The 27,165-nt window shown below is 45.0% G+C and overlaps 2 protein-coding genes across 4 annotated transcripts in view; both read left to right on the top strand.

The window, feature by feature from the left end:
* Window positions 1-18,194, top strand: part of ALDH1A3 (aldehyde dehydrogenase 1 family member A3) — a 36,336-nt gene extending 18,142 nt beyond the window's left edge. The window contains exons 7-13 of the mRNA XM_068696177.1: window positions 1,014-1,127; window positions 4,213-4,315; window positions 5,251-5,435; window positions 10,423-10,587; window positions 12,835-12,992; window positions 14,162-14,236; window positions 15,609-18,194. Of these exons, the coding sequence (XP_068552278.1) occupies window positions 1,014-1,127; window positions 4,213-4,315; window positions 5,251-5,435; window positions 10,423-10,587; window positions 12,835-12,992; window positions 14,162-14,236; window positions 15,609-15,681 (873 nt within the window). The 3' untranslated portion in view covers window positions 15,682-18,194. The remainder of the gene's footprint in view (window positions 1-1,013; window positions 1,128-4,212; window positions 4,316-5,250; window positions 5,436-10,422; window positions 10,588-12,834; window positions 12,993-14,161; window positions 14,237-15,608) is intronic.
* A 3,116-nt stretch (window positions 18,195-21,310) lies between these two features.
* Window positions 21,311-27,165, top strand: part of LRRK1 (leucine rich repeat kinase 1) — a 75,471-nt gene continuing 69,616 nt past the window's right edge. The window contains exons 1-2 of one of the 3 annotated variants that reach the window (XM_068696171.1): window positions 21,311-21,452; window positions 24,470-24,685. In XM_068696171.1, coding sequence (XP_068552272.1) covers window positions 24,619-24,685 — 67 coding nt within the window. In that variant the 5' untranslated portion in view covers window positions 21,311-21,452; window positions 24,470-24,618. Of the gene's footprint in view, window positions 21,453-22,898; window positions 23,647-24,469; window positions 24,686-25,034; window positions 25,676-27,165 lie in introns of those variants that run through there. The other 2 variants (XM_068696173.1, XM_068696174.1) reach the window with 2 other exon arrangements.

Raw genomic sequence — 27,165 nt, 5'->3', positions numbered from 1 at the left:
GCCTGTCAGTAGTAGGGAAGAGATAGTCTAGAAGAGCATAATCCTTGAAACTCTTATTTCAGGAAGTAAAAAAACAGACCAATAAGTTCCACACTTTTTCTTGCACTAGAATTTCATCTAAAGTTTTGCCATTTGTCTCTTTTGGCAGAATGACTACTTGGCTAATCTAGGTTGTAAATGTGGTGGAAACTGGCATAAGTCTATTACCATCTGCTCTTGTATTCCTGTTTTATTAGCCCCCATCATCTAGTGAGATTTTACTGACTTCTTAATCCCTCTAGCCTCTGAAGAACCACAAATGTCAACCTTTGTTCAAAACAAACTTTCATGCAGTTACCCCTTGGCTCCAGCTGCACGGCAGTAGCTGAGGGCCAAGTTTGGCCAAAAGACTTGCTCTCTTTTGATTTTAAACTGGGACTCCTCCAAGAATTCGTATTGAATCTTGGCATTTCCTAAGCATGGCTGTTATTTTCACCCACATCTACTCCAGCTGGTAGCACGCAGCTGTGTTACTGGAGAGCCTGGAAAACAGGGATGTATCTAGTATGGGCTCCTTCCCTGCAACTTGCAGTTTTTAAGTGCTGTGTGCACCTTGAATTACTTTATCATGCACTAGGCACATTAAAGATGTGGGGTTTTTTGCATATCTGTGTTTTGTATGTTAATAGGGAAATGTATGTTGGTGCCCTGAACTTGATTTCAGTGGGATTAGTAAAATGAGGTGATGCTGTTGATTATTCAAGTGCTAAGGTATTTTGCTCACTTATCTTGTGTGAGGCTACAAAGGTGAATGGGTTTTGCACTGCCTTCCTATAAATGCTGTAGAAATGCTTGCAAGGGAAATGCGTTGTAGGAGTTACTGTGATTGTTTTTAAGGTTTCTCATCATCCTTAAGAATACAGTGATACAAATTCGAGCTTCCTGAAAACTGAACTGCAGCTCTCAGGAGCGCAGATATCCTTCAGAGTACTCAAAATCCCTCTCTACAAAGCTGTGTTTAACCTCTGTTTTAGGTGGGTTTCCCTCCAGGTGTGGTGAACATTGTGCCAGGCTATGGCCCCACGGCTGGAGCTGCTATTTCTACCCATCACAGTATTGATAAAATTGCTTTTACTGGATCAACAAAGGTAGGTGATGGATTTCTCATAAAACACCTGCTGTTTCTCTTTCTCTTTGCATTCTCTCTTACGACAGCACCAATGAAATATCAGTAATTTCTGTGTTACCAGCTCTATTTTCCATCACGTTCCATGTGACGGGATTTCTCAGAAGTGTTTGGGATTTGTCCTGGTCAGGTCCCTCTGCTTTTGCTACTGATTCTTGCTCTAGTGGAAGTCCCACCTCTGTAAACTGGATTTTGCCAAACGGGCACGTTTCTTAAGAACTGTAAGCAGCAGATGTTCTGAAACCAGGTAGGATAGTCTACAGGAGAGGCTGGCAGGGATTTAACATCATGTCATCGACCTGATGGAGCTTCTGGGCAAGATTGCCCACTAATCCTGCCCTGCAAACGTGTGCAACTGGAAAACATGTCAGTCAGGGCCCCAAACAATTCTTCCTTGGCTTTAGTTACCACTGAGGAACTAGGACTTAAATAAAAACATGGCCCTGTGCCCACAGCTTCCTCTGTTGATGTGGATGGGATTAACATTTGAGCTTCTCTTGAGACCTGCACAGTGAAGCACCTTCTATCCATTTTTTTTCCCGTGTAAATAGCTACAGCTGCCTTGCTTGGGAGAGAGATGGAAGCAAGGCCTCTGCAGTATCAGGAACCTCCAGCCATCCCCTTCCGTGCCTATGTGGGGGAAAAGAATGCATGGCTTGGCCTAGTCCATAGAACTGAGCACAGCTGTGACATGCAAATAAATTTGTCTCCAGTAACAAGTGCTGCAAATTCTCAGACAAAAGCGTGCTTAGAAACATGAATGTTTTTCCACTCCCTGCTCTAGATTTTCCTTGCAACTTATGCGTGCACCCAGAAGACGGGGCAGTATACAAAGAATGGAAATGCTGACACCAATGGGTACAACTGAGGCAGATACAGTCTCCTCACTTCTATTTTCTTGAATAACATTATTCCTGTCAATCATTTGCTGAATTCCTCCATTCTTATGCCTGTCCTCATAATTGCAGAGTGTAATCGAATTGCTTAATTATGACAAATTACCTCAGATGGTATCTTGGTCAGTAAAGGTAACTCATGAAACACTCAAAAGCTGTTGCATTTAACAACAGTACCATCTAGTGGCTTCGTGTACTTATACTGGCTGCTTAGCTTATCCCAAAGGAGAAGGTGTGTTAAGCCTCCGTTTCTGTACAGAGATCATGGGAACAAACAAGAACACAATAAAGTAAAAGTTCACAGTGAGGTTTTACTCTCTTGATAGTTGCTCTAATCTAGAAGCTTATTCAGATTCGTGCTGGTCTCCAAATCCTAGATCAGAAACTTTTAGCCAGGATTAGATGCTGGCTATGTCAAAACAATAGAGCTTATTAGACTCATCCAGCCCACATGGATCTGTTTGGGTTTTTAATGAAAAAGGAGTATCCAGTGGATTAGGAGAGAAGGAAAACCTCAGCTGCTGGAGCCCATAGGCAAAAAAAACTCCTATAGAAGCTGTGCTTGTCTTCCTAATCCATGGGTGTGCAGGAAACACCAAGGGAGACAGATTCTTCGCTAATGCATGTGTAATTTAAAGTGTTTTCTTCCCCCTCCACCCATCTGTGAGTTCAGCTGCACCTCTGCAGCATTTGCAGCATAATGCTACTGTTTCTGAGCCAGGAAGTGAAGCTAATTCAAAATACATTTTGACTTAGTTTTTAAGCCCCAGTTTGGGCTCAGGGCCAGCCTGGAAATGCTGATCACAAACTCCACGAGAATTTTCCCGTCTAGATGTCTTCCTTTCCCTCAGCCTGTTAACTTGCTTCTTTGGCCAGCTACCCTGTAGCACTACCTCTTGTGAAGCTGTGTTCCTCTGCAGCATGATGCATCACTTTTTCTTCTGTCTCTGGGACTGGGCTGCTGGGTGACTGGAGATGTCTGTACTGCTAGGTGTAGGAGTCCTGCTTGAGTTACAAAGGAGAAATGCAGTGCTAGAACTGCCACCTGCATGCTTTACTTCCTCGCAGCTTCCCTGCAGGGCAACAATATTTTTAGGCAGAAAGGAAGATAATTGCCACATGCAAAGGTAAGATACAAAAAGAACAGTTACAAAATGAAGAAATTCAAATATAAGGTCACACTTATAATGATAATAATAAGAACCTGCCTTTACAATTGAAACTCCCACAGTGTTTTAATGCAGACTGCCTCTAATAAAATTAGATTACTTAGTGATACTGACATTTGATTTATGCCCTTCTTGTGAGGAATTCTGTCTCACAAAAAGGGAAGATAAATTGCTGTTTTGGTGTTAGCAGTATAAAAAAGGAATAGCATAGTCAGAATTTGGGAAAAACATTTTTTTTCTGGGGGAGGTGGAGAGGAGAAATACCCTTAGTTTGACATTATTTGGATTAAAATCTGGAAGTAGAGTTAATCCTTCCCTGTGGCCAGATAAATTCCACCAGATCATCAGAGCAGGCTCCAGTGCAGAGAGCGCTGCAGCAAAGCTGGCCAGAGTTTATCTGTTGCCATCATCAGGTATGGCCTAGGAAGGGACATATCTCAGCCACTCGTGCATGAAGCAGCTCAGCCTGAACTATGGGAAAGATGTAGGTTTCTCCTAAATGTCAAAATCTCTTTTGGGCTTGCTGGTATGGGAGTGGTAGCAGATAGGAACAGTCAGTTTTTATTACCGTGTTGTCAAATTCTACTTGAAGAAGTTTAATTCCTCATTTTTTTTTTTAAATAAAACATAATCCTTGGAGCTGCGGTGAGTACCAGTGTTGCTCACTACCTTGCAGTGGGTGGGAAATGCCTTGTTCTGCAGCTCTGGGTGGCAGGTAGCTTCAGAGTGCAGTTCCTGTAGCTCTCCCACATCGCCCATCATTTCAGATCTGCCTAACACAGACATTAATTCTGGGGCTGCTTTTAACCAAGCGCATCGCAGCAGTAGGAAATTCAAGGCATTTAAGAATGCTATCCCTGACTTGTACCTGCTTCAGCCACCCACTGGGCTCTTTTATTCTTGTTAGCCTCTCACTTGATGCACTCTGTTAGGACTTTCAGGGGAAAACAGCCCACGTCCTGTTTGTGTCTCAATGCTACAGGTTGGAAAACTGATCAAGGAAGCTGCTTCTAAAAGCAACCTCAAAAGGGTGACATTAGAGCTCGGAGGAAAAAACCCCTGCATCGTGTGTGCAGATGCTGACTGTAAGTATGGGCTGCTGTGTTCGTTTGCTGTAATACACCAGGTGTGGTGCTCTTTGTGTGCCTTTGCTGCCCTTTGGCAATCAGCAGGGTGGTGTTTGCTCCTTCTTCCACCCCAAAGGCTAGAGGAAGCCCCTGTCCAAGAGCAGGAGGATGTTGTGCTGCACTTGAGCTCTTCCCCAGCACAGGGAGTGTTCCCATGATGAATGAGCAGACCATTATCCTATTGTCTTCCCCGGGGATGGCTGTAGTTGCAGATAAATCTTGCTTTTGTGTGTCTTTGCTATTGTGGTGCCTTCTCTTTGGTGGTACTGCAAAGCCTGAGCAGAATGGTGGGGAAAGTAGTTTCCTAAAACATAGCCCCCCTACAGGCATTCATGACAGGAAGGTTTTGTAGCAGTAGGAAATATAGGTAAGCTGTGACCACCAAAGGGATTTGAAAATCCTGTTTGGTTTGGGAAAATACTCTCCCCTCTCCTGTGGAGGTTGAAAGCCAGAGGTACTTGTGCCATCTGTTAACGGTGGGTGTTGCAAGGAGCTGGCCTGAGCTGGTTGTGCGAGACAAGGGCACGCTGCTTTCTGAGCAGTCACCACTGAAATGAGTCTTCAGGAACCAACACGTGGCATCTGGGGATCCACATCTCAGTTCCCACAGTGGAGAAAACCTACTTGCTGCCCTCAACGAGTCCTTGTGAAGAAAGTGTCTGTGGCTGTGGCCAACTAGACACAGACAAAAGGCAGGAAGGGGGGTGGAAATAATAAGAGAGCTGGTCTGAGGGCAGTGTGAGGCCGTGTGAGTGTCTTCAGAGGGTGTGGGCTATTGTCAGCATTTTTTTTAAGAAGGCTTTCAAAAGAGAAAGGAAAAAACAAGTCTGGAAACACTGAAAGGCTGAAACTATGCATGTGGTAACGCTTTTTCCTCCTGGGCCGTGGTGCAGTGGACTTGGCAGTGGAGTGTGCCCATCAAGGCGTGTTCTTCAACCAAGGGCAGTGCTGCACGGCGGCCTCGCGCGTGTTCGTGGAGGAGCAGATATACCCCGAGTTCGTCAAGCGTAGCGTGGAGTACGCGAAGAAGCGACTCGTTGGAGACCCCTTTGATGCCAGAACTGAACAAGGGCCCCAGGTAACTGTGTGCCTGAGAGCAGTCGTTGTTTGGTTATTGGTTGCGTTTTGGTTTAATTTTCCTTGTGTAAATATTATCCTTGTGAATACGGTCCCAGCAGAAGCCCAGAGGGTGAGTAATGTATCATGGCTTTATTTTTCTCTCTATTTTAAATACCAATCAATCACAACTGTTGAAATGTTATGTTGTAATTTTTTAAACACAAATGTATTTAATTCACTTCTTATCCAGCTTTATGGAAGGGGCTGCCTCCCTGGTACAGTAATACAAAGCATGTTGCAGCGAGGAACAGCGATGCACAGATGGGTGCAGCTGCAGAAACGACCATTCAGCTACTTGGCTGTGCTGGTGATGACAAGTAGTTAAAACCCAGAGACTCCTGAGTCCCCACTTTCCCTCTCCTCCTCTGCCCCGCTTCTGATCCTTTGGAGAGGTTTCAGCTGAATTAGCAGGAAGAACCATGCCAAGCTGATGTCACAACCCGTTTTGTCAGAGCTTCCAGAGCCTTCGTCTTATTTCTTCCTTTCAAAGCGATTTGAGCTGAAGTCAAGAGCTCTGGAGGAAGACGATCCTTGAGTCAGATCTTCTGCAGGGCCACTGCTTGCTTCCAAAAATAAAGGGGGAATCCCAGAAAGCTATAGCCCTGGCCTACTGTTCTCAGTATTGCACTGTGAGATTTTGTTCCTTGATGCCATATGGGATCTCGCAGTGAGGGGATGACCATGGGACATCTGCCTTCCCTTATCTGGAGCTCTAGGTCCATTCACACTTGATCTGTGCAAGGGAAAACTTAATTAAGTGTCCTCATGTATGGGGAATAAGGTGACGTACGTCCCCAGATCGTGCTGGTGCCCCATCTATCCCTGTAACTGGCCTAGAATGGGATTTCAAATTGCTCATCATTCTTAAGAAGATAATCCCATGTTGGAACTTGCTTCAGCAGAGATGAGCTGACCCTCAAACTACCACAGGGTCTGCCCTTGTCTTCTGTTAAGAGCTCTCAGCTTTTCTTTTTTGTGTGTTTGTTTGATATATCATCATCCCAAACCTTACCCAGTTTTTGATAGCAGTGGATGAGTTGCGTTTATAATTAGTCCTGTGAGGACCATGTTCATCTGGCTGCTCAGAGACCGCTGACTTCATGGGAAGAGCCCCTGAAATCATAGGAAGTAGTAGTGGGGTTTTAAAGGGTGAAACCCCCCGCGCTGGGCAGAACATGTAGGACTGGGCTGCTGCTTTCAGCTCATCCTTGCCCTCAGTACTTGGCAGGCTGGCAGAGCACCACGCTCTAGTATTGCTGCTGTGATTTAAGGGAGATTGCAGGCAGCTATAATTAAGGGTAACAGTAAGTACAAATAGAGTCTGGCCAGGTTGCAAATACAGCTTGTACGTCCTCTTTCCCTGTCCTAGCTTACCTGTTATGCCTGTGGGTAGGAGAGAGAGCACCCAATACACACATACCTGAAGTTCTCTACATGCAGCTGTCAAGCCCAGGATGGAAAAGCGTTGAGAAAGTGGAAGGAAACTGCTAAACCCTAGGCTTTCATGTGGCTCCCAGTGCAAACCACTTCCTCTGCACCTATTTTTGCTTTCTCTTTGGAGCTTATTGTAAGATGCAACACGCAGAAATTCAGGTAGAAGAGAGAAATGATGTAGTGTCACAAAGGCTTAGAATACCTCCAAAGTAGCAAAGATTCACACCTGCCCACCAGCTACCATTGAACTGTAGTTTCCAGACCAGGTTTCTCCTCTGTTCCTGAAGTAACCTGCTGCGCTGTGAGGAGGGGTTTTTCTGAAGTGATGGAGAAGGGAAGAGTCACTAGGAGAAAAAAATCTCTTCCTCTTGCCCTTCATCTCTCCGCTTTGGCCCTCGGTTGCCTCAGATCCAGGTCATTGCTTTTACTGTCCTTCTGTGGGTCAGAGGACGAACAAAACCTGTACAGAGGCTGCTGTACAGCCCCCATTCTGAGACGATCGCCGGCTTAGATGCCAGCAATGTGAAGAAGTTGGAGCCAGCCCTTAGGCTCTGGGGTTTGCAGCCCGTCATCTTTTTGCTCCTTCACCAGCTCCGTGTGCTTTTAGCCAGACAACAGGACCAGGAATTTAAACAGAGCTCAGAAAGCGTGAAACAGGAGATCTCTGCAGCCCAAGCCCTGAGCTGGTGCTGTGTGAAACCAAGCTGAGCACAGTGCTCTGGGTAGCTGCAGGGGACCTCCTGGAGTGGGACAGACAGTACTGCTCGGTGAGAACTTGATGTAAGCTAGTCCTGGAAAATAGGGCCTGTCTGCAGCTGTTCCTTCCTATAGTGTACCGCGTTTATAAGCTAGATTGGGGAACTGGCTGATTCAGGTCTGAACCAGCCTTTTTGGAGGTGAGGAAGAAACGTTTTAGTCAGATCAGTTCCCTGATATGTGTTACCGTGCACTGGCATGGATGCTTGTGGTGTGGGTATAGGGAAAATACTGTGTCAGCTGCAATATTGGGTTATGCTGATATAAACTGCGCTTCTCAGATCAAAATTAAGTCAAATTTAAACAGTATTAAGTTTAAATAGAAGAAGTGAGGCATGCTTCTGATGTGACTTCTCCAAAGCTCACATGTGTCTGACTGTGTTGGCTGGCTGGAATTCAAAGGACACCACAAGAGACCTGAGGGGTAATCAGGGCTGTTTGAGTAAAGTGCCAACCTCAAATAACAGACCAAGGGCATTTTTCAACTTTGGATTCCTGTGAGCTGTATCATAGGAAAGAATAAAGTAAATCTGCACAGATGGCTGGCTGGTTAACCAGAGCATTTACAGAGCTGTGAACAGCAGACTGCGTTAGGTAAGACTAAGGTCCTGGTGGACAAAACAGGGATTAAATCAGAACAAGACTAGGCTGGTTTTCTTGCTGTAAAGCCCCAAGTACTGGGGTTTCTGGACTATAAAGGATGGTTTACAGGAAGAAAATAAGCTCTAAAGCTGCTGTGTGGTACTTGCCAGCCAGAAGTTATTCAGCCCAAACCCCACTGCTTGAATTTTGAGACGGTGAATATTTTCCTTAGACCGTAGTTGTTTGTGGATGTTAGGATTAAAGTTTGAAAGTAGAATATGTGAGTAGAAAGAGCGTGTGTCAGTCTGTTGGACACAGTTGTGGGATTATTCTGTAGGATTACAAATGCTAGGTTTGGAAAAGGAAAAACTGCTTCTGGCAATCTTGACTTAAATGAAGCAAGACGTGAAGATTTGGGGGTTCTCAGCATTACAGCAATCTTTAAAAGCCTTCCTCTTTTTTGAATTAGATGGACAAAAAATAGAATTTGCTCTACTAGTGTGTTTTTAATAGAAGGCAATAGTCAAACCATAAATAATAGTGGAGTAGGGAACAGGATTTAAACAAGCCTTGCAAGCTCTGGTTACAATGACAAACAGTTCCACCCTTGCATGTCATTTTTACAAATGTTTTCTTTCCCCAGTGTCTTTTCATCTAACTGTAGTTTGCCTTGCAACAAGTTACAGCTGTATAAATATCCTTGTTTTGTTTTCTGTGTTGTGAAGTGGATGAACTGGATTGGTCTGGATCACAGACATGCCAGGATGGAAAGCAGTTGCAGATATTTTCAAATTATTTACATTTGGCAGCTAAGCAACCAGGCAAAGAGACAATATGCGTGACACCTGCCAAGCTTACTTATGTGACACCCTGTATCCTACACGAGGGCACGCATTTCTTTGTGCAGTAGCATGTATCAAGTGTTTTCTTGGGTAGCATCATAACACATGAGAGAACACGAGCACTTAGTACAAGCTGTCCACAGCGCATGTGATATGCACATCTGTGTGGCAGGAGATGTGCTGTTCTGGTTTTGCTGTGTACCAGAAGTACCCTAAGGACACCCTCCTGAAGCTTTGATATTTGTCTGCAAGCATGAAAACTTGGATTGTGTGTGGCCAGGATTAACAAGGGACAGGATATAGTCTGTAATCTGGGGGAGTCGAGCGTGGAACGCTCCGTGTAAACAGTCCCAACTGGCAACTGGCCCTGCCAAAATGAAAGCAGATGTCTAGGGAGGGGTACTGAAGCAGCACAAGCATTTGGTGATAGCTGGCATTCAGAATCACCTCCCAGGCAACCAGGAGCCAGCGGTGGAGCCTTTTATTTAATTCACCTCCATGGATTTGTTGATTTTGTTTGTTTGTTTGTTTGAAGTTCTCCATTAGTCTTTGACTACCTGCAACATGCTGCGAGGAGGTGTTTCATTGCTTAATTGTGCATCGTGCAAACAGCCATGTTCCTTTGTTTGGAAGCTGATGGTATCTGCAGCTGCATGTGGAGCACAAAAGAAGGACCAGTACTGGTCAGTACTGGGCTTCTGCACCTCTCCCCAGCACACGGCCTGCTGTGTTGATGGAGGGATGTCTCCTGCCAGTGCAGAAAACCAAAACGTGCTGGGATGCTACTAGTCTCTGAGATCCTTGAAAGGTGATTCCATTTTTACAAATATGACTTCAGTGCAGTCGTTGCTCTGAAGTCACCCAAGTGACCAGCTGCCAGCCAGATGTAGCCCCGTTCACTACGGGCGCTGGGCTTCACCCTGTTCATCACCCAGTGGAGTGTGAACCTGTTTATCTCACAGCTGGACAGCTTGTCCAGAAGGATGCTGTGAGGGACAATTGGTACGTCCCAGAGCTGGTGTGAAGTGAGCCACGGGAGTGCGTGTTTGGGATGCTGCGGAAGGGAAAGTGGAGAGACTCCCTCCGTGTGGCAGCAAACTATTAGATCAGATTAAGCTATCATATGTGTTTTCTGTGGCTCAGGGCTATGCCCATCTCCTGTCTTTCATCGTGCTTATTGCCTGACTTGCAGTCATAGATGAGGTGTAAACTTTCCTGCTCTAACGGTGCCCTGCAAATATGTCCCTGGACATACAACCTGGCAGCAGCAGGTCTCAGTCTCTGGAACAAGGATGGTAAATCACTGATGTTTTCTTTCTTTTTGTCTGACAGATTGACCAAAACCAGTTTGATAAGATCCTGGAGCTGATAGAAAGTGGGAAGAAAGAAGGTGCAAAGCTGGAGTGTGGGGGTCTTGCCATTGAAGACAGAGGCCTCTTTATAAAACCCACCGTGTTTTCAGAGGTCACTGACAACATGCGTATTGCCAAAGAAGAGGTACAGTACAAGTCACGCGAACCTTTAGATACATTTCCATGATGTAAATGGAAAAGCAGCTGTAGAAAAGAGGTGTGGTCATGGTTTGAAGTGAAAACTTGAAAGGAGAATAGAAATTTCACATATTTTACTTATTACGATGTCCTAAAAACTGTGAAATCCATATTCTTCTGATGAAGTGTCTGCAAGGTGAGCTTCAATCCAGAGTGGTATGGGGGGGAGATGATGTGAGGAGGAGAGCAGCACAGGCAAAAATGCTGACAAAATATTTTAGCAGCATTTTATTCTTTTGTGCAATTAATGGAGTGCCTGCCTGACAGCCAGCCATTTCTACTGCCTTGCTGCTTCCCCCATTTTATTTTGTTTTCCAAAAGTGAAGTAGCCCTGTGAGTGTGCTCCCTGTACAGTAACAAACCCACATAAAAATCTAGTAGGTATCATTACCCAAAGGCTTTTGGGTCTCCTTTTAAGAGAACTTCATATAACAGAAAATAAAACCAAACGCCTTATCTAGATTTAGCTGCTGTAAGTGCTTTTTGTGGATAGTGAGATGGACTGGTTTCTGACAGAATCCTAGATTTTAAAGCTCAGTAAAAATAACTGAAGTAGCATCAGGCTGGAGCAATTCCATGTTGTCCTGTAGTTTGGAAGGTTTTCTGAAGACAGAATTATACACTCCTTCTGTGTACAGACTGATGGCTGTGTGCGCCATGTACTCTTACACACCTCCTGCTGAGTAAACTTGAAATTGCTTAGCTGATATCAGTACATGCTGATTCCAAGTGATAGAGGAGAGTATGATGTGTGTTCTTGATCCACTTCTTTGTAAAAAGGAGTTGCTTTATTGCAGAAAGAGGGAACTAGAACTCTGGGACCTGAAGCTGGTGAGCGGGGAAGAAATGGCCCTGTTATGCTGCCACTGAAGAACATTAATCAAGTAGTGTTAGCATCTGAAATAATCTCAAATTCTCTTCCCATAGTAAAATCCCCTGAGGCTGACCATTTTTTCCCAATAAGAAATATGGTCAAAGCCAGCAAAATGCAGATCTAATACTCTGGCTTCCATTATCCATACGCAGAAAAAATGAACAAGCTGCATGTGATTAGATCCTGTGATATTCCTTTGAAATATAGTTAATCTACTTTTCATCATGTTCCCCAATGGAAAATAAGTAGCTGCTGAAGTCCAACTGGCACTTGTTCTTTATAGTTTAGCCTAGTGCATTTTATGGGGCTGCTTACTGTTCATTCCCGACAAAATATTTAGATGTCTCAGATCTGCCGCAGAATCTCCAAGGAACCTGGGAAAGATATCAGTCAGTCTGGGCATGAGTTGCATTCTAAAAATAGAGGGGGATAAAAGTTGAAATCCCATGACAGGCCTTTTTTTTTCTTTCTTTTTTTTTTTTTTTTAATGAACTGACTCCAAATCCCCAGTCATGATTCATGAGGTTTATCCAGTTTCATTCATATACGGTTTTGTTGCAAATGCACATTTTTTCTTTGCCTAGGATCAAGGCTCCAGTTAAATACCTGCATCTTCCAAAAGGGTGAAAAATAGAAACACTTGTATAGGCTAAAGAGCCAGGCAATTTGGTTAGCCTGGCCCTCAATGGGGCACAAGTGAGACTTTATCTCACCTTCAGTGGGGGAATGATTATTGTATTGCAAGACCATGCAGGCCCCACCTTCAGTAGCGTTCATGATGGGAGGTTCTATCCCCAAAATTGGGAAGTATTGTGTGCGCTGGCTCTGCTTCTATACTGCCAACCTGGGATGCCAAGTCTGTGGTCAAACACATCCGTGGTAAATGCTCTGCAGGCAAATTAACTGCATGCACTTGCAGAAGCAAAGTTAAGGCCAAGGAAGAAAACCTGCAATGCTTGACGTATAGTAATTTCTTTTTAAGCGCATTCAACTTCTTCTGAGTCCAAAAGGAGAATGAATTATAAATGAAGTAAGGATGAATCATCTGAAACTTGTCCAGATCTAACTGCTTATTTGATTGTTGTAGATGATCCACTAGTTGTTGGATCTTTGCATTTATTAACCACTGCAGCACATCACTGTACTTCCTTTAAATTCAGTTTAGTGAGTAGTTTATAAGAGACTCAACCACTGACTTCTAGAAAAGCTAGTATATAACACTTCAAATATAATATCCAAACAGAGCTGCTGATTCTGATTACTTCAAAATTGCCATAAGTAGCAAAGGCTTTCCTGTGATAATGTTTAATTTGTGTGCAGATTTTTGGGCCAGTTCAGCCAATTATGAAGTTCAAGAGTATAGAAGAGGTCATAAGAAGAGCCAACAATACTGAGTACGGACTCACGGCTGCGGTGTTCACAAAGAATCTGGACAGAGCGTTAATGTTGGCTTCTGCATTGCAATCAGGAACTGTCTGGTAAGCAGTGTGAGATCGCAGTTTGGGCTGTGCTTTTGTCTACTGGGAGTGGGGAGGGCTGTATGATTTGTAATCCCATATAAATGCTGGAGGTCAGATTTGTTAGTAGTCTGTTTAATTCTTGATATTCTCCTAAGCAACATCCATTCATCAAAATAAAGTGGTGAGGACCAGACAGTCTGGCACGAAACGGTGCATTTATTCATTCAGTCACTGTAGTTCTTTACATCTGGAGAACTCTGAAAATATAAGGATTGTACTAAGCTCCACCAGATGTGATGCCTTCCAAAATCATGTATGTAGAAAAGAGCAACTCTTATGATCTTAAGGTAGCATCAATTGGGGTCTTGCACAAACCGTTATGGGCAGTAGATGGCATCGTACCACTGTCAGAAAAATAAGTAGCTATTTTACTTAAAACACTTCTTATTTTATATTAGTATAGTTTTAAAGATGGAATCCTGATTATTTTTTTCCCCACTGAAGATAGGAATTTGATTTGGTCTCTGAACTTGGTGCGTACAGAGGACTGATTTCAAGAATTTGTGCCAGAAGAATTCACCTCTTTGAAAAATATTTAAATAAAAATGGGATGTTGGGCTTTGAAGGATCTATGTACTGTACTGAAGGTGCAGTCCTACAGCACCAAGCCATAACTGGCTCTCTTCAGCCATTTCATCTCCCTAAATTGCTGAGGAGGTATCTGCATGAGCTCCTCCTACCCGTTTCTACAGAAATGGGGTTAGTGCTTCTCTTTTCCTGTGGCACAAGTGTCTAATGGAGGCCAACTCTTCTTCTATACCTGGAAGTGGGTGGTAGGGCCTGGTTTTGAGTGTTTAGACAACTTTGTGTAAACATGTTTGTTTCAGAATGCGCTTCATTAATCTGGGGCAGACTTTCATCTACCCTCATGCATGAATCTGAATGCAGCATAAATTCCAGCTCTAGCATGAATGTCTTAGCTGTTAGAGATTATGAAGTGAGATATGAATCAGACTCAGAGCACTACTCAAATGCCTTCTGTTTCTGTAGCAAAATAAGATGATATTGCTAAAATCTGATTTCTCAAGTGAAGGAACTGTAACAGATTTCAGCCTTTTGTAACGCTGCTGTTGTCATCACCTTTCTTCTCCCTGGTATTGAATTGTCTTTTTATGTTTTTATCATAGGATCAACTGTTACAATGCACTCTATGCACAGGCTCCTTTTGGTGGCTTTAAAATGTCAGGCAATGGCAGAGAACTGTAAGTTTTGCTCAGTATTTTGTTTATATGTGGTTGGTAAATGCAGTAGTGATTGTGACTTGGTGATAATATTGTTGAATTTGCTTTTAAACTATCAGGCTTGCAGCTTGCTCCATAGGTTGGTGCTAGGCCAATATAGCATGATACAGATAAAGCACAGATTTGAGAAGAGTAGCAGTACTTTCATCTACTTGATGAACTATTGCCAGCTTCCATTCAGCAAATTCCACTTGCAGGCATTTTTTTCTTACTAGTTAGATCTTTAGATCAAGAAGGATTTTTAGATCACTTTGGTCTGGGGCCACTTGTATCTACCTCAAACCTCTTCCATCTTTACATGCTGGTATCTAGGCCTCCCTTTACAGCTGCATCACACATCTAGCTTTCAAGTGTTGGAGCTAGAAAAACAAGGAATGATCTCCAAGAAGAGATCCCCACCTTCTAAGCCTGCCTGTAATTTAGGAAATCACAGAAGGATCTTCTGTCCCTTTTCCCCAGCCTGACCTGTTGCAGCTGGCTGTCAGACATTCCGGCTCTCTAGTTACTAATGCAGACGTTTTTAAAACAAGGTCATCCTACAAGTTAGAGGAAGACTTGAGAAACTGACTTATATCTTAATTTTCTTCTTGTACAGGAGAGAGGTGGGTTTTATTACACCATACAGAGGAACCTGATGCACCTCTTCTTTCATAAGGCAGATTTATTTCCAGGAACCCTTTCCAGTAACTGTTCTGGTGCATCTTCTGCTCTGAGATATTCAGACGCCTCACTTGCTAAGCACAGCAGATGAATGAATCTTCAAAAGAGACATGCATGTTGAGACCTTTTGGTTTGCTTTGCCTGACTGCCTGGCTAATTAAAGGATGTCAAGGGCATATCCCTTGGGCAAGGCATGGCAATGAGGGCAGCTTCCACCAACTACAACACAATGCAGTGGTTGGGTTTCTCATCAGTATCGATTTCTGGAGTAACTGTGCCCCCCGATGTGCAGTTTCCTGGTTGACAGAAGCCTACTTTCAGTGAAAAAGTAACTTTAGTTATTGTTTAAGCACTGATAAGTATGTTCATAAGTATGGTTTCTCACAATAGTACTTGATTTTCACTAGGCTGAGAGTCACAAGCTGTGACCACAGTAATGACAGGGTGTAGTTGTGTGTACATACATGCATGTGCATAGACTATTACATGTGGGGAGCCAAAATGATAGCTGATGTAAGTTAATTTGGATCTGGTTTGAATGGCCTGATGTTATCTGCAGCAGCTGTTGATCTGTGGCTAAGATGCACTTGTGCAGAAATCTCTTATCTTAGGGAAGCACACATTAACATGCTGCAATTGTTTGTCCCTTTCCCTCCTCTCTCTTCTTTTCCAGTGGTGAATATGCCTTGGCAGAATATACTGAAGTGAAAACAGTCACCATTAAACTCTCCCAGAAGAGTCCATGAAAACAGAAGGCCTAAAAATGCTGACACTCTGAATGTGACACATCGGGGGTGTATTCAGAGCAAGTGGGAGGGGAGGGGTAGGAAAGAAAATGGAAACGCCTAACTTTTTTCCTCTAGAAACATTGAATCTACTGGACTCCATTTTGTCAACTGGCTCTTGGAAAACTGATTTAACTGACCCTACTGGCAGCATAGCACACACGTGTACTCCGCGAGTCCCTGGCTGTACATCTGTCTGCTACCTGTGACTAAAATGCTGGTCAGTCACCTGTCAGCGGGACATCTGCTTTCAAACTGTACCCCTGAAGGACTTGGACATCGAGGGCATGTTAGAGAGACTTCCAGTACCTTTAGCAATTAGTTGTTTGTGAAACAATTAGTTGATTGTTAAACACCTTCAGAGGCATGTGGGTTTCTCTTGGCATGAACGGACCTGAGTAGTAGGGCTAATCCAACCTAACTGACATTGATGGAGTTTGTGTGAAGACTGCAGATGAAGTTTTGGATGGGAGTGCAAACTTTCAAGGAAGGATCTAAAGAAATTTTGTTTGAAAGAGCTATCTTGGTCTCTCTAAAGATATGTGCATCCTCCATATTGGTGATATTCTAGCCCTGAATGAGATTGATGGGAGTTTCCTGGAGGACTCTTTTGGGGCCATTATTTCACCCAACAGAGCTAGACTTTAAAGTGTCCTTTGAACCTGATGTTTTGGTGTGCACACATTTCACATGCTGCATATGCAAGTTATTGACTTGCTAGCCCTTCTGGCTCCGAATGAGTCGCAATTGTATCTCATACCTTCACTATAGCACTTTTTGCAAGAGGATTTTGCACTGTACTTACCATGATGACACAGAGTTGAATTCTAAACATGTAGCATGGTAGATACCCCAGAGAAAACATCCCACACCAGTCCTCCTGATCTGGGAGAGGGAGCAGAAGAGCTGCAAGAAGCTGTCCTTCTCTCTCTTTCACTTTCAGGCTGTGTGAACATCTCTTCATTTTTTGAGCCAGAGCTGTCATGATGAGAGTAAAACAAGCTCTTCTTACCACTTCTTTTTCCATTGTGAATGTAGCTTAAAATCGAGTTCTGGAAGTACAGTATAAAAAGGCAGGTGCTCCCAAGCACATACTGAATGCTAAAGATGTGGGTGTACAAATGAGTTACCAAGGAATAAGCTATGGCTGGACTTAATGTCGCAGCACCTCTGCAGTAAATGCCTCTGAGAGTGTCGTCACCTTGTAGCTGGTCCTTCACTGAGGAGTAAACTGCTTCGAGTTGTCTCTTGCTTATAGTCATATAAGCATGCATGTACACGAATAGAATCCTCGGAGTGGCTGTCACATTGAGTTCATGCCTTAGCATCTCCTGCAGTAATTTCTTTGCACACCCAGACATTACTTACTAGGAGACTGATGAAAAGCCACCTGCTGTCGTCAGGTCCTGAGCTCACTCCTTTCCTTCCCCCTCCTCCTGTTTCTATACTGGAGAACCACTGGTAAGAGAATGGGAAGTCCCAGGTCTGCAGGAGCTGTACATATGCAGATTTTGAAGCAGGAATGAAAGTCTAACCTCTACTCTCCAATGCAAGCAGGAACTTAACTGTAACTTCTGTGATCAGAGAGACAGCTAGTCAGTAACAAGTTCTGTTGTGAGTGGACCTTTTTTCAGAAGGGGAAGGAAGGTGGGTGGTGGTAAGTAAGGAAAAAGTTTGCATGAGCCTAAACTTCCTTATTAGTTGTTGAACATTGAAATTGCACTTCAACACTGCTTAATTTCTTAAATGACATACCTCCAACAGCTGTGTACAACTAAGTGCCTGTCCTCCCATGGATATGTGGGACAGGTAAATCTCCCCATCCAGTGAAGAAAATGTCCTCCCTACCCCATGAAAGGCCAAATGGGAACATTGTAAATAAGCTTCTATTTTTGTAATACACTTAGAGCGCAAACATCTTCTCAGACAAATATTTTACTTTTGCCTACTTGACGGTTTTCTAGGGCTGCAGTCAGACAGTAGGGAGGTAAGGCAAACAGTAAAAGGCTGGTTATCTTGATGTATCTCTGTATTCACTTTTGATAAACAGTGGTTTTAACTGAAATCATCTGAAAATCTTAAAATCCTAGTATTCTGGCTTTATATGTATAATATATATTTCAACACTTTTTTTTTCCCTTATCAAGTTTTTAAAAAGTTGATGTATCTCTTATTGTATAAATCAGGGTTTGACTCTACACACTGAATTTTCTAAGTTATATAACATTAGACACTAACTTTAAAATAACCCCTTAGAGGGTATATATTCTTTCATTGCACAGTAAGGCTTTCATATGAAATACTACTTTTTTTTTTAAAGAACTATATTTATAAATTAGGATACAGTTAATCTAATGTATTTTTATAGCTAAAGGTACATGAAAATGCTATGTTTAAACCTCTTGTATATATCTAGACTATGGGTATCTTTTTGTAATAGTTCTTGTTCCTAATAAATGTTTAACTTTGTGAAACGCTTTTTGAATGCTACATATTGGTATGCCTCAAAGTGAGATGGGGAAGTGGGAAACTTCTGCTGAGTGTACTCATTGTAACAGAGGAGTAATTAATACTTTATTTACACTGATTAGTGTGCCTTGAGATAATTCCGGCCCCTCTACTGCACACGTTAAGACCTTTTCCATCAGTGTGTAGCTTCCACTCAACCCAGTCCTCCTGCCACCGTTTCTTATTTCACTCTGAATTTGGCCCATTGTGTTAATAAAAGTGATCGCTGGAAAGAGTTAAGGTTTCGTGCTTCTGAAACAAAATGGCCCTGTATTGCTCTAGTTACAGCGGGCTCTTCCTCGAACAGCCTGGTGTCTGTTTCCCTCGATTCAGTGACCCAGCAGTATTCCCCAAACAGAAACATGCATGGGGCTCACAAGAGGCAACGTAATTTCAAGGTATCTTTATTTCAAGGTACCTTTTACACTCAGCAGGACTGAATGTAGAGTGTGTGTTGGCATTTCTGTATGTGGGGATTCAGTATCTCACTGGGGGACTCTGAAGGAATCTTAGGTTGGATTCATTTCTGCAATTGGTGAAGAATAGCCTGTTTTAAAAAGGGCAAGGGAAGTGAAGTGCTGAAGTGTGGTCAGTGCTCTACAAATAAAAGCTGGATCGTGTGTCTGTTAGCTTACCCTTTAAGCAGTCACTTTTGCCACTTACAGGGAGTAGAGCAAGGAAGGAGAACAGGGCTGCAGCGGGCAGGGGCAAGCACAGCTCCTTCCAGTTTAGAGCAGGATGGATCCTTTCTGCCTTCTGAGGTGGGCCTCAAAACAGAGAATTTGAAGGGACTGTGGACCATGCTGCTGGATGGGATGTTCTGCCTTGGGCTGGCTGCTTCCTAAACCCCTTTGTGACACAGCCATCACTAGTAAGACTCTGCTCCACACCTTCCCTTTCCTGTCTTATTTCTTTCATCTGCAGTGTGGCCAGAGCAAGAAAATGCCACTGTCTTTAACTCTCTTCACATCTAATACACGTGTGATAAAAGACACAAATACCTGTCATCTCCCTACACAGGGCAAGCCAAGCCCCTTGAATTTTCCACTTGGTAACAGCACTGCTCAGGAGCTTTGTGACCAAACATTAGAAAGGAGAAGACTGGAGATACAAATTATTGTAACATAATCAATGGAGACGTAGGCCAGGAAGAGGGGGAAAAGATATGCTGGAAAAAAATGGAGAAATTCTTGCTAGGGGAATTTATAGTCTCAATCAAAATAAAAGGAAAAATGTGATTTCAGTGGGTTTTTAAGCAATGGTACTTAAAAAAAAAAAAAAAAAAAAAAAAGTTTTTTAAAAGCTCTGGATAAGAGCCAGGCTGCGAGGCATACAAGACAGCAGACTGGATAGAAAGTGGAAAGGGTGCTAAACAGATAGCACTCGTGGTTGCAGCTAAAAGCAGATGAGTGGGCACCTGAACAGAGGTAGGAGCACCAGTGAAGACCCATCCTCTCTGTGTCTCCATGAGCATAGCAAAGAAGCACCGTAGAGCAAATCTCGGACCGCAGCAGCCATTCAGTGCATGGATGTGGCTTTTTCCCTCCTCGGGAAATCATCAGAGACCCATTTCTTGGTTTGGGCCAGGGAACAAATAAACAAACAAAACACACACAAAAATATGTGTACATAATTTAAGGAATCATCATGAATAACAAAACAGAAGTCATGCAGAAATGGTGTTCTCTTAGTAGGTCCAGTGGGTAGGGAAAATAAAGTTGTAGTAGTACCAGGTTTTATAAAAGTCACCTGGTATCAGGAAATTAATTGGGTTGTGATGGGGAAAGGACGTGTCCAACGCCACACTAGCTGGACTAACACCTTCGGAAGAAAGGGGGCGATCTTGCTTTGCTTTTCCTAAAAGGCGCAAACCCGCTCCACAACCTGGAAAAGGAGCAACTTGCACAGAAACAAATCTCAGATGAACTCTGCGTGGAGACGAGTCAGACTTGTCAGCGTCACTGATAAGCACCAGCCTCGGGCAAAGGGGCTGAAAGTTGAGCAGTTTGTTCTTGTTTCTTACACCAGCTTTGTGGATGGGGGGCCACAGGCTCGGTACGAGGCTGCTGAGGGAGTCTTTTGTTGGTGGGATGGCCTTGTTTTGGTGGCAGAGTTGTGAGGGCCGTGGTGCTTGAGTGAAACCTTTTGCTTTATTATGTACAAAATTAATATTAAAGTTAACACTCCCTGAATATGATAATGAGATTAATAAAGGTACATACTAAACACACGTGGTTATAGTACTCAGCTGTTCACCCAAATCATGCTAAATGCCTCCCCAGGAAGGGAACAGGTAAGGTTAGGATATAAAAGAGTTATAAGGGTTAGTGTAAAAAAAAAAAAAAAAAAAAAAAAAGATGGAAAAAACAAGTTGGGAGGAAAAAAAGAAAAGCTGGGGAGGAGAAGGAATTGGAAACCTAGAAGAGGCAGTCAATGGGCTGTGCTCCTCCTTCACCAAGAGAGGGACACCTTGGTAAACTCTGCACCTTTCAGCAAGGAGTAATACCTGGGATAGCATTTTGCTTGCACTGTTATCGTATATTAGCACTATTATATTGCACTATTATATACCAGCAGCAATTCTGAAACTGTTCTGTCACTTTATTAAATATGATCAACTTTGTGAAACTGTGTCTCAGTGAAAGCCCTTGGCAGGGCTCTGAAACAGATAAATGTTGGACTCTGGTAAATCCCCTTCAACGTGTCTCTGTATCGGCAAGGCCAAGCCTCCACCACGAAGCTACAGGACTCATCTCCAGCCTGGCAGCCGCGCTCTGGGCACAGTGGTGTGGTGGCAGCACTGACGAAGCCATCCAGATAACGTGGCTGAGAGACGGGGACTTCAGCTGCTTCACCTCAAGAATCCAATATTTCCTAAATAAATAAATAAATAAATAAAAATCAAGCAGCGTAAGCCAGTGTAGATGTGCCCCGAGAGCGGAGAGAGCCCTCAGCAGCCCCTTCTACCCCGCGGGGCCCCGGTGAGGACGGAGCCCCCTCACGGCATGGCGGAGGGCGCTGAAGCCCCGCGGGGCGCCGCCCGCGCCCTCACCGCGGCCTCCGGGGGCCGGTGGCGGAGGAGGCGCCGCCGCGCTGCTGCTGCCCCGCTCCTTTTCCTTCCTTCCTTCCTCCCTCCGCCTCCCGAGCCGCACAGCGAGGCGGGCGGCCGGCCGGAGGAGGAGAAGAAGGAGGAGGAGGAGAAGAGCCCCGGCAGGACGCAGGAGGTACGGCCGCCCCCGGCCCCCCGCCGCCCCGCACGCACCTGCCCCCGCCGCCGGGGCCGCGCTGAGGGGAAGGCGGCGAGGGGCTGGGAGAGGTGGAGGGGGGGCGCTGAGCACGCTGAGGGGGGCAGCTGGAGAGAACTAAAAGCGAAATAAAAGTTGGGAGCGAAGTTTCGGAGCGAGGGGGGGGCGGCTTCTCCTCAGCAAGCGGCGGGCGGGAGGCGCTGCCCCGGGGAGGAGGGAGCCCGGCCGGGGCCGTGAGGGGCGGCTCGGCTCGGGGTGGCCGCGGGGGCTCCGCCGGGGCCGGGGAAAAGCCCCTCGGTGCTCTCGGCCCCTCCATGTGGCCGCTAGGAAGAGGGGAGACCTGAAGGGAAACTGGGTGTGATTGACGCTCCTGCTTCCTGCTGAGCTTTACACCCGGGTAGGGCGCAGGGTGGCTGGCTCTCGGTGCCTGCTTTGTGAAGGGGGCAGCAGCGATTTCACAGAATCACACAATTTGCCGCTTTCCGCAGATTTTTCGTGTCGCCGAAAGGCCCTCAGCAGGTGACAGGTCTGAGCCACGCTCTGCTCCTCACCGGGCAGCCGCTGCTGCTTCCTGGGGAGCCTTCGCCCAGCCCTTTTGGGGGCACCCCGCCTCACCAGACCCCATTGCCTTGTCCACCACAGCTCCGGGCCCTAAGTGAGCTCTTCAGAAACATCCAAGTTTGTGGAGATTGCTCATGGGTTAGGAAGTGATGCCAGGCACAGCTGGGTGTGCTGGGGCATCACCTGGAAGCTGGCAGTGAGAGAGGCTCAGGGGAGATGCTGGGAATACACGAGGCGGGATGTAAACCTGCACCCAGATCTGTTCTTCACCATCTCCCTCCTGAATGGGATTCTGCAGAGCCCGTAGGACTCAATTAGTGCTGTTTTTCCAGTCACTCTCTCTCCCTAAATCAAATTAAGACCTGGTGTTTGCACGTGTTGCAGTTGAGTGCGTCTTGCTTGAGGTAACAGCACCACAGGGACGCTTTTAGTGTATACACAAAGGTCCCAAAATAGGGAAATACAGGAGCCTGCACGGGGGCTGTGTGACACTAAGGCACTTAGAGCTGAAGCATTCACTAGTTAAAGGGAACTGACTATCACAGTTTCAGGAAAAATATAAGTTTTTTCCTTTCACTATGTACAAGGAAAGTTCCACCCCACGCAGTAATCCGGGTAGAGACTTAAAAATTGGGTGCGGGGTGATTTTTCTCAAAGCTCTTCAGACATGGTGTGCCTCAGTAGTGCAGCAAGGAAACGCTTCAAAAACCAGCATCTGCTAAAAAGAGTTATTCTGTTGTTTTGTTGGTTTGTTTTTTTTTTTTGCATGGGGAAGTGTTTGTTCTGATGTAGCTGCTCAGCGCGTTGATGGTGAGGGTGTCGGGAAGGCAGGGGCTCAGTGCTGCGAGCATCACATCCCCTTCATTTTCAGAGGGAGCGACCAGGACAGCTTTTGGGAGGCACAGCAGCCTCCCCGACACCCCCACGTGTCTGCTGTGGTCTGTGGCAGGGATGGACAGACAGATGGACGGACAGACACACTGGTGCTTGGCTGTGTGGCCATCTGCGGCCACTTAGAGCTGCGGCCGTGTTGCCGCGAAGGAGGTGTTGAGCCGTGGAGGAGTGTGAAAGCGCTTGCCTGTAGCCTGCTCCACGCCTCTCAGTCCATGTCGTTATTTGCTCTGTGGCACCCAAATCATTTTTCCCGTCTCTGAAAAACACCCCAGAGCCAAACCGCAGGCTGTGGCTTCGCCCGCTGCCCAGCTTGCAGGATGTGCACGGTGCTCGGGCTGCGAGTTTTGGTTCCTGCTGCCGGCACCATGAAGTAGGGGTCATCAGAAGCTCAGTTTTGCTCTAAGTGCGCCTAAAACTCAAGTCTTTGCCTGGAAACAGTTGATGTAGCGTTCAGTCATTTTTAACGGTGTTGGCTCGCTGTTAAAACGCTGTGTGGTGAGGGAGGAGCAGGCAGCAGCTTCCTGGGGAGTGGGGATGGATCCACGTGTCCCTGTGCGTCCCCTGGTCCCGATCCCAGCTCAGGATGCCACCTCTGCTCACGGGGCAATGCGCCTGGGTCTTGCTTGCTGAAGCACGAGGTGGGCTATGTGCTTTGCCACATTGGATCAAAACTTCAGCATCACACGCCGAGCATGAGAAAATCTAATCAGGATCGAAGGTAAAGGGCACTGTGTTACATCTGAGAGGCGTTCACGGGCTGAAACTGAAAGCAGAAAGTGGAGGAGCGCTGGCGTTGGCTGGGCACATGCTGCAAACTCACCTGTAGCGGTGGGAGAGAGAAAATGTGCAGGTGTGCAGATTTGAAGAAGTCAGAGCCCTGGGAGACTGAGCTGTACAGTCTTCTTCCGAGCTCTTGTACAGCAGCAGCCAACCTCCGAGAGCTCCTAGGGGCTTGGTTTGCCTCTCTGGATGCGTTTGAAGAAGCCTGCTGCTCCGAGAGTGCTGGACTTCTCTAGGACTGGGCAGAGGGGAAAGAAGCTGGTGTGCTTCTCTTAGCTCTGTTTATTCTATAGAGAATGGGCTCAGAAACCACGTCACTATTTTTCAGTTTCTCACGGTGGAGTTGCACAAGATCCACAGTCTTCTTTGCGGATGGGAAAGGTTTTGAGGTTGCATTTAGGATTTTTCCAGCTGCGTTTCGTCGTTTCAATGCTTTGCCTTTACACTAGCTTGTGGAGAGTCTGAAACTGCAGCTGTGACCCCTGCCCACCCCCACCACCCTCCACCCAAAGACTCACCAAAGAGTCAGCTTTGGTGGAGAAAAATTGGGAACATTTATCTTTTCTATAGTGCAGACTTTGTTAGTCTCCTTTGTTAATTCACGTTGTGTTCTTTGAACAAAGCCATGATGGAAATAATTGTATTTATATTTGCATAGGCTGATGGGTGCATTTCTGCAAAGTAGCATTCAGACGGGAATAAGCATCTTGCACTTTCTCTACTAGAATGATTAATTTGTTTTGCCGTTTATTTTTAAACAGGGTAAATTATGGCTCTTCAAGATGGTGCTCACTAGCAGTCGCTCTGTTCCTGCACTTAATTGACAGAGATCACTCAGCTAGGACAACACTACTCAGTTTCAAGTGCTGCAGAAAGTTTGCCTGTGCAATCTTCACAACTACGACCCAGAATGTACTGGTGTGTGGGAACTGAGGAATCCGCTGTTTCCAGAGAGAGCAACATGGACCCACAGAATGGTAAATAGGACGATTTCTTTTCTTTCCTGTTCAAATTGGGAGCAGAAGGTTTTAAGGGAACTCGCTAGCCAGCTGCCACTGAGTTTCAATGAAATCTGAATATATGAAAGATCTTTGAGTGCTTTGAGCCTTAATTTTAGAAAATCTACAGTACAGAACAAGGAGTTTTACTTGCAAGGGGAATGACGTTGGACTGTTCAGGTGATAAGAATAGCATTTCTGTGAAGACCAATTTTCTCCCAAAGCCTACGGAATTAGTCAATACATGTATCATGTCTCAGCAGTTCCTAAATATGTTTTACAAGATCTGTGCTTTTTCAGCATGCGAATGCAAATATGTTCCCAGCCACTGATGCAGTGTGTATTCAGGGTATGAAAGCTGCTAAAATCAGAGCACAGTTTCTCAGGCTGAGCAGATACTAGCCTGCTCCACTTTGCTCTCAGCTTTGGTTCAGTGACTTACAGTAATGTATTGGTGGGATGGATTAGGAGGTCTGCATTTATACAACATAATAAATCCATAGGTGGAAATTTCTCTTTAGGAAGGGACGTATGCTTCAGATTGTTTCCTGTTAATTAGTTTTTTGTTTGTGTTTTTTTTTTTTCTGAACAGCCAAATTATTTTTGGCAGTTTCTTAATGCAGAACCCTTCAGTTCCTAGGCAGTGCTGTACTTCTCTGAGCCAAAACCCAGTTATGTTTCTGCATCAAGAAATAGCCTTCTGCTTATTGTATAACGGTATTCCCCCCGTGCAACAAACAGTTCATTAGGAGGCGGCATCTGCGTTTTAAGTGTGGGATGAAGGTGTGTTTGACGCTTCGTAGTGAGTAAGCAGGCTTCAGTAGAAGCTAATGTTTTTGCAGCCTTATTTTGGATTTTATCAGCAACTATGAAGCAAAACCTGGTACTTTATTCAGAGGCTGCCTTGTCTTGTCTAAAGACGTTTCTCACCAGCGTCACAGGGAGCTCTGGGAACTCTTTCCACTCTCCGTATGTATTCTGCTTATTCTGTGCTACTGATTTTATTTGGTTTTGCTTTCATTATTTAGCATTGTATCTCTATAATAACTGTAAGCATTTGGTTATTGAATATCTTTAAACTAGTTGAATTCTATCCTATGAGTTTCTCTCTGGAAGAAATTAACTCCATTTGAATACTAAGCTATGTGAAGCATTCTTAATGAGAAGTATTTTAGTCTGTGCTAAGTGTTAAGAATTGCTAAATTTTTGTTCTGCAATAGTGATTTGACAAGTTTTTCTTGCTTTTTAAAGATACAGCAAATAAGCAAATCAGTTTGAGTGAATAATGAATTGAGAAGAGGAAAGGGTATAAATTATTTTCTACATTGTGAACATGATTTTTATTCTGAGAAATTTCTTACATGTTTTTTATGTAAATATATTCAGTTAAACTAGCTAACTGGAGGCATACGAATCTTACTGGTATAACTCTGCTATCCTTACATGCCTGGACTGTTTTATTTGATAAACAGTTTTTGGAAGACTGGCCAAGTGACCCTAGGAAAGCTTAAGACCTGGTGCTGCCCTGGCGGATTAGTTCTTTATGAGCATACTGTACATGTTTAAACTCTTTTTTTTTTCCTGGACTGAATCCTGCCAAGAATAATTGTTATTAGCTAGCTGGTCCACTCCCTAAGTTAGCTGGTCCTCTTTCTGCATTTGGATCCTGTTACACAACTCGAATGCAGGAATGCAGTGACTCATTCAGCCTCCACATTTGAATCTATTGTTTACATGCATCAATTCACAGCCTGGATGCAGCCTCCTGCTCCCATTCAGTGGGACCCGCAGGGCAGTGACACCGCAGACAGTTCCTGCGGCGCTGGGGACCCCCTGAGCACCCCAAAAGCTTGGAGCCTGCTTCAGGCAGGAAGGATGGGTGTAGGGTGCGAGGGCTTTCACAAGGTACAGCAGTGCCTGGAAGGCTTTAGGGCTTTTTTTTCCTGACAGCTACACATTTGGCCAGATCTTCACAGGGAGAATGCACCCACGGCGTCACTAATACAAGTCAGCAAGTGTAGCATAGGAGAACGTGGGCTCACCTCACTGCATCTGCTTGTGTCTCCGCTGCTGCTTCGCTTGGCTGCGGCAGGAATCTCGCCGGTGTCCCAGCAGGATGCCCGCTTCCCCCGAGAGCGAGTGAGAGCCGTGTTTCACCACCAGACCCTGTGCAGCCTCCGGGGATGCCGCGGGGCTTGGCTGGCCACTGCCAGCAGAGCAGGGAGGGTTTGTCACCGGAGTGCAGAATGATGCTCCCCTTTGGGTGCTGTCAGCACCTCCCTCGCCTCTTCAGACCTTCAGACCTGGCTTCCCCTCTCCTAGATTGGTTCATGTTATCCTAATTAAAAGAAAAAAAGGTAGAGCGGAGGTACGGGGGCGGCTGCAGTATCTCGTGAAGCAGTGTGTTTTTTTTTTTTAACTGGGTTAAAGAGCTCTGCATAATATAATGGAGGTGACAT

The sequence above is a fragment of the Anas acuta genome, chromosome 12, assembly GCF_963932015.1.
Source record: "Anas acuta chromosome 12, bAnaAcu1.1, whole genome shotgun sequence".
Classification (NCBI taxonomy): domain Eukaryota; kingdom Metazoa; phylum Chordata; class Aves; order Anseriformes; family Anatidae; genus Anas; species Anas acuta.
This window is presented reverse-complemented; position numbering and strand designations above follow the sequence as displayed.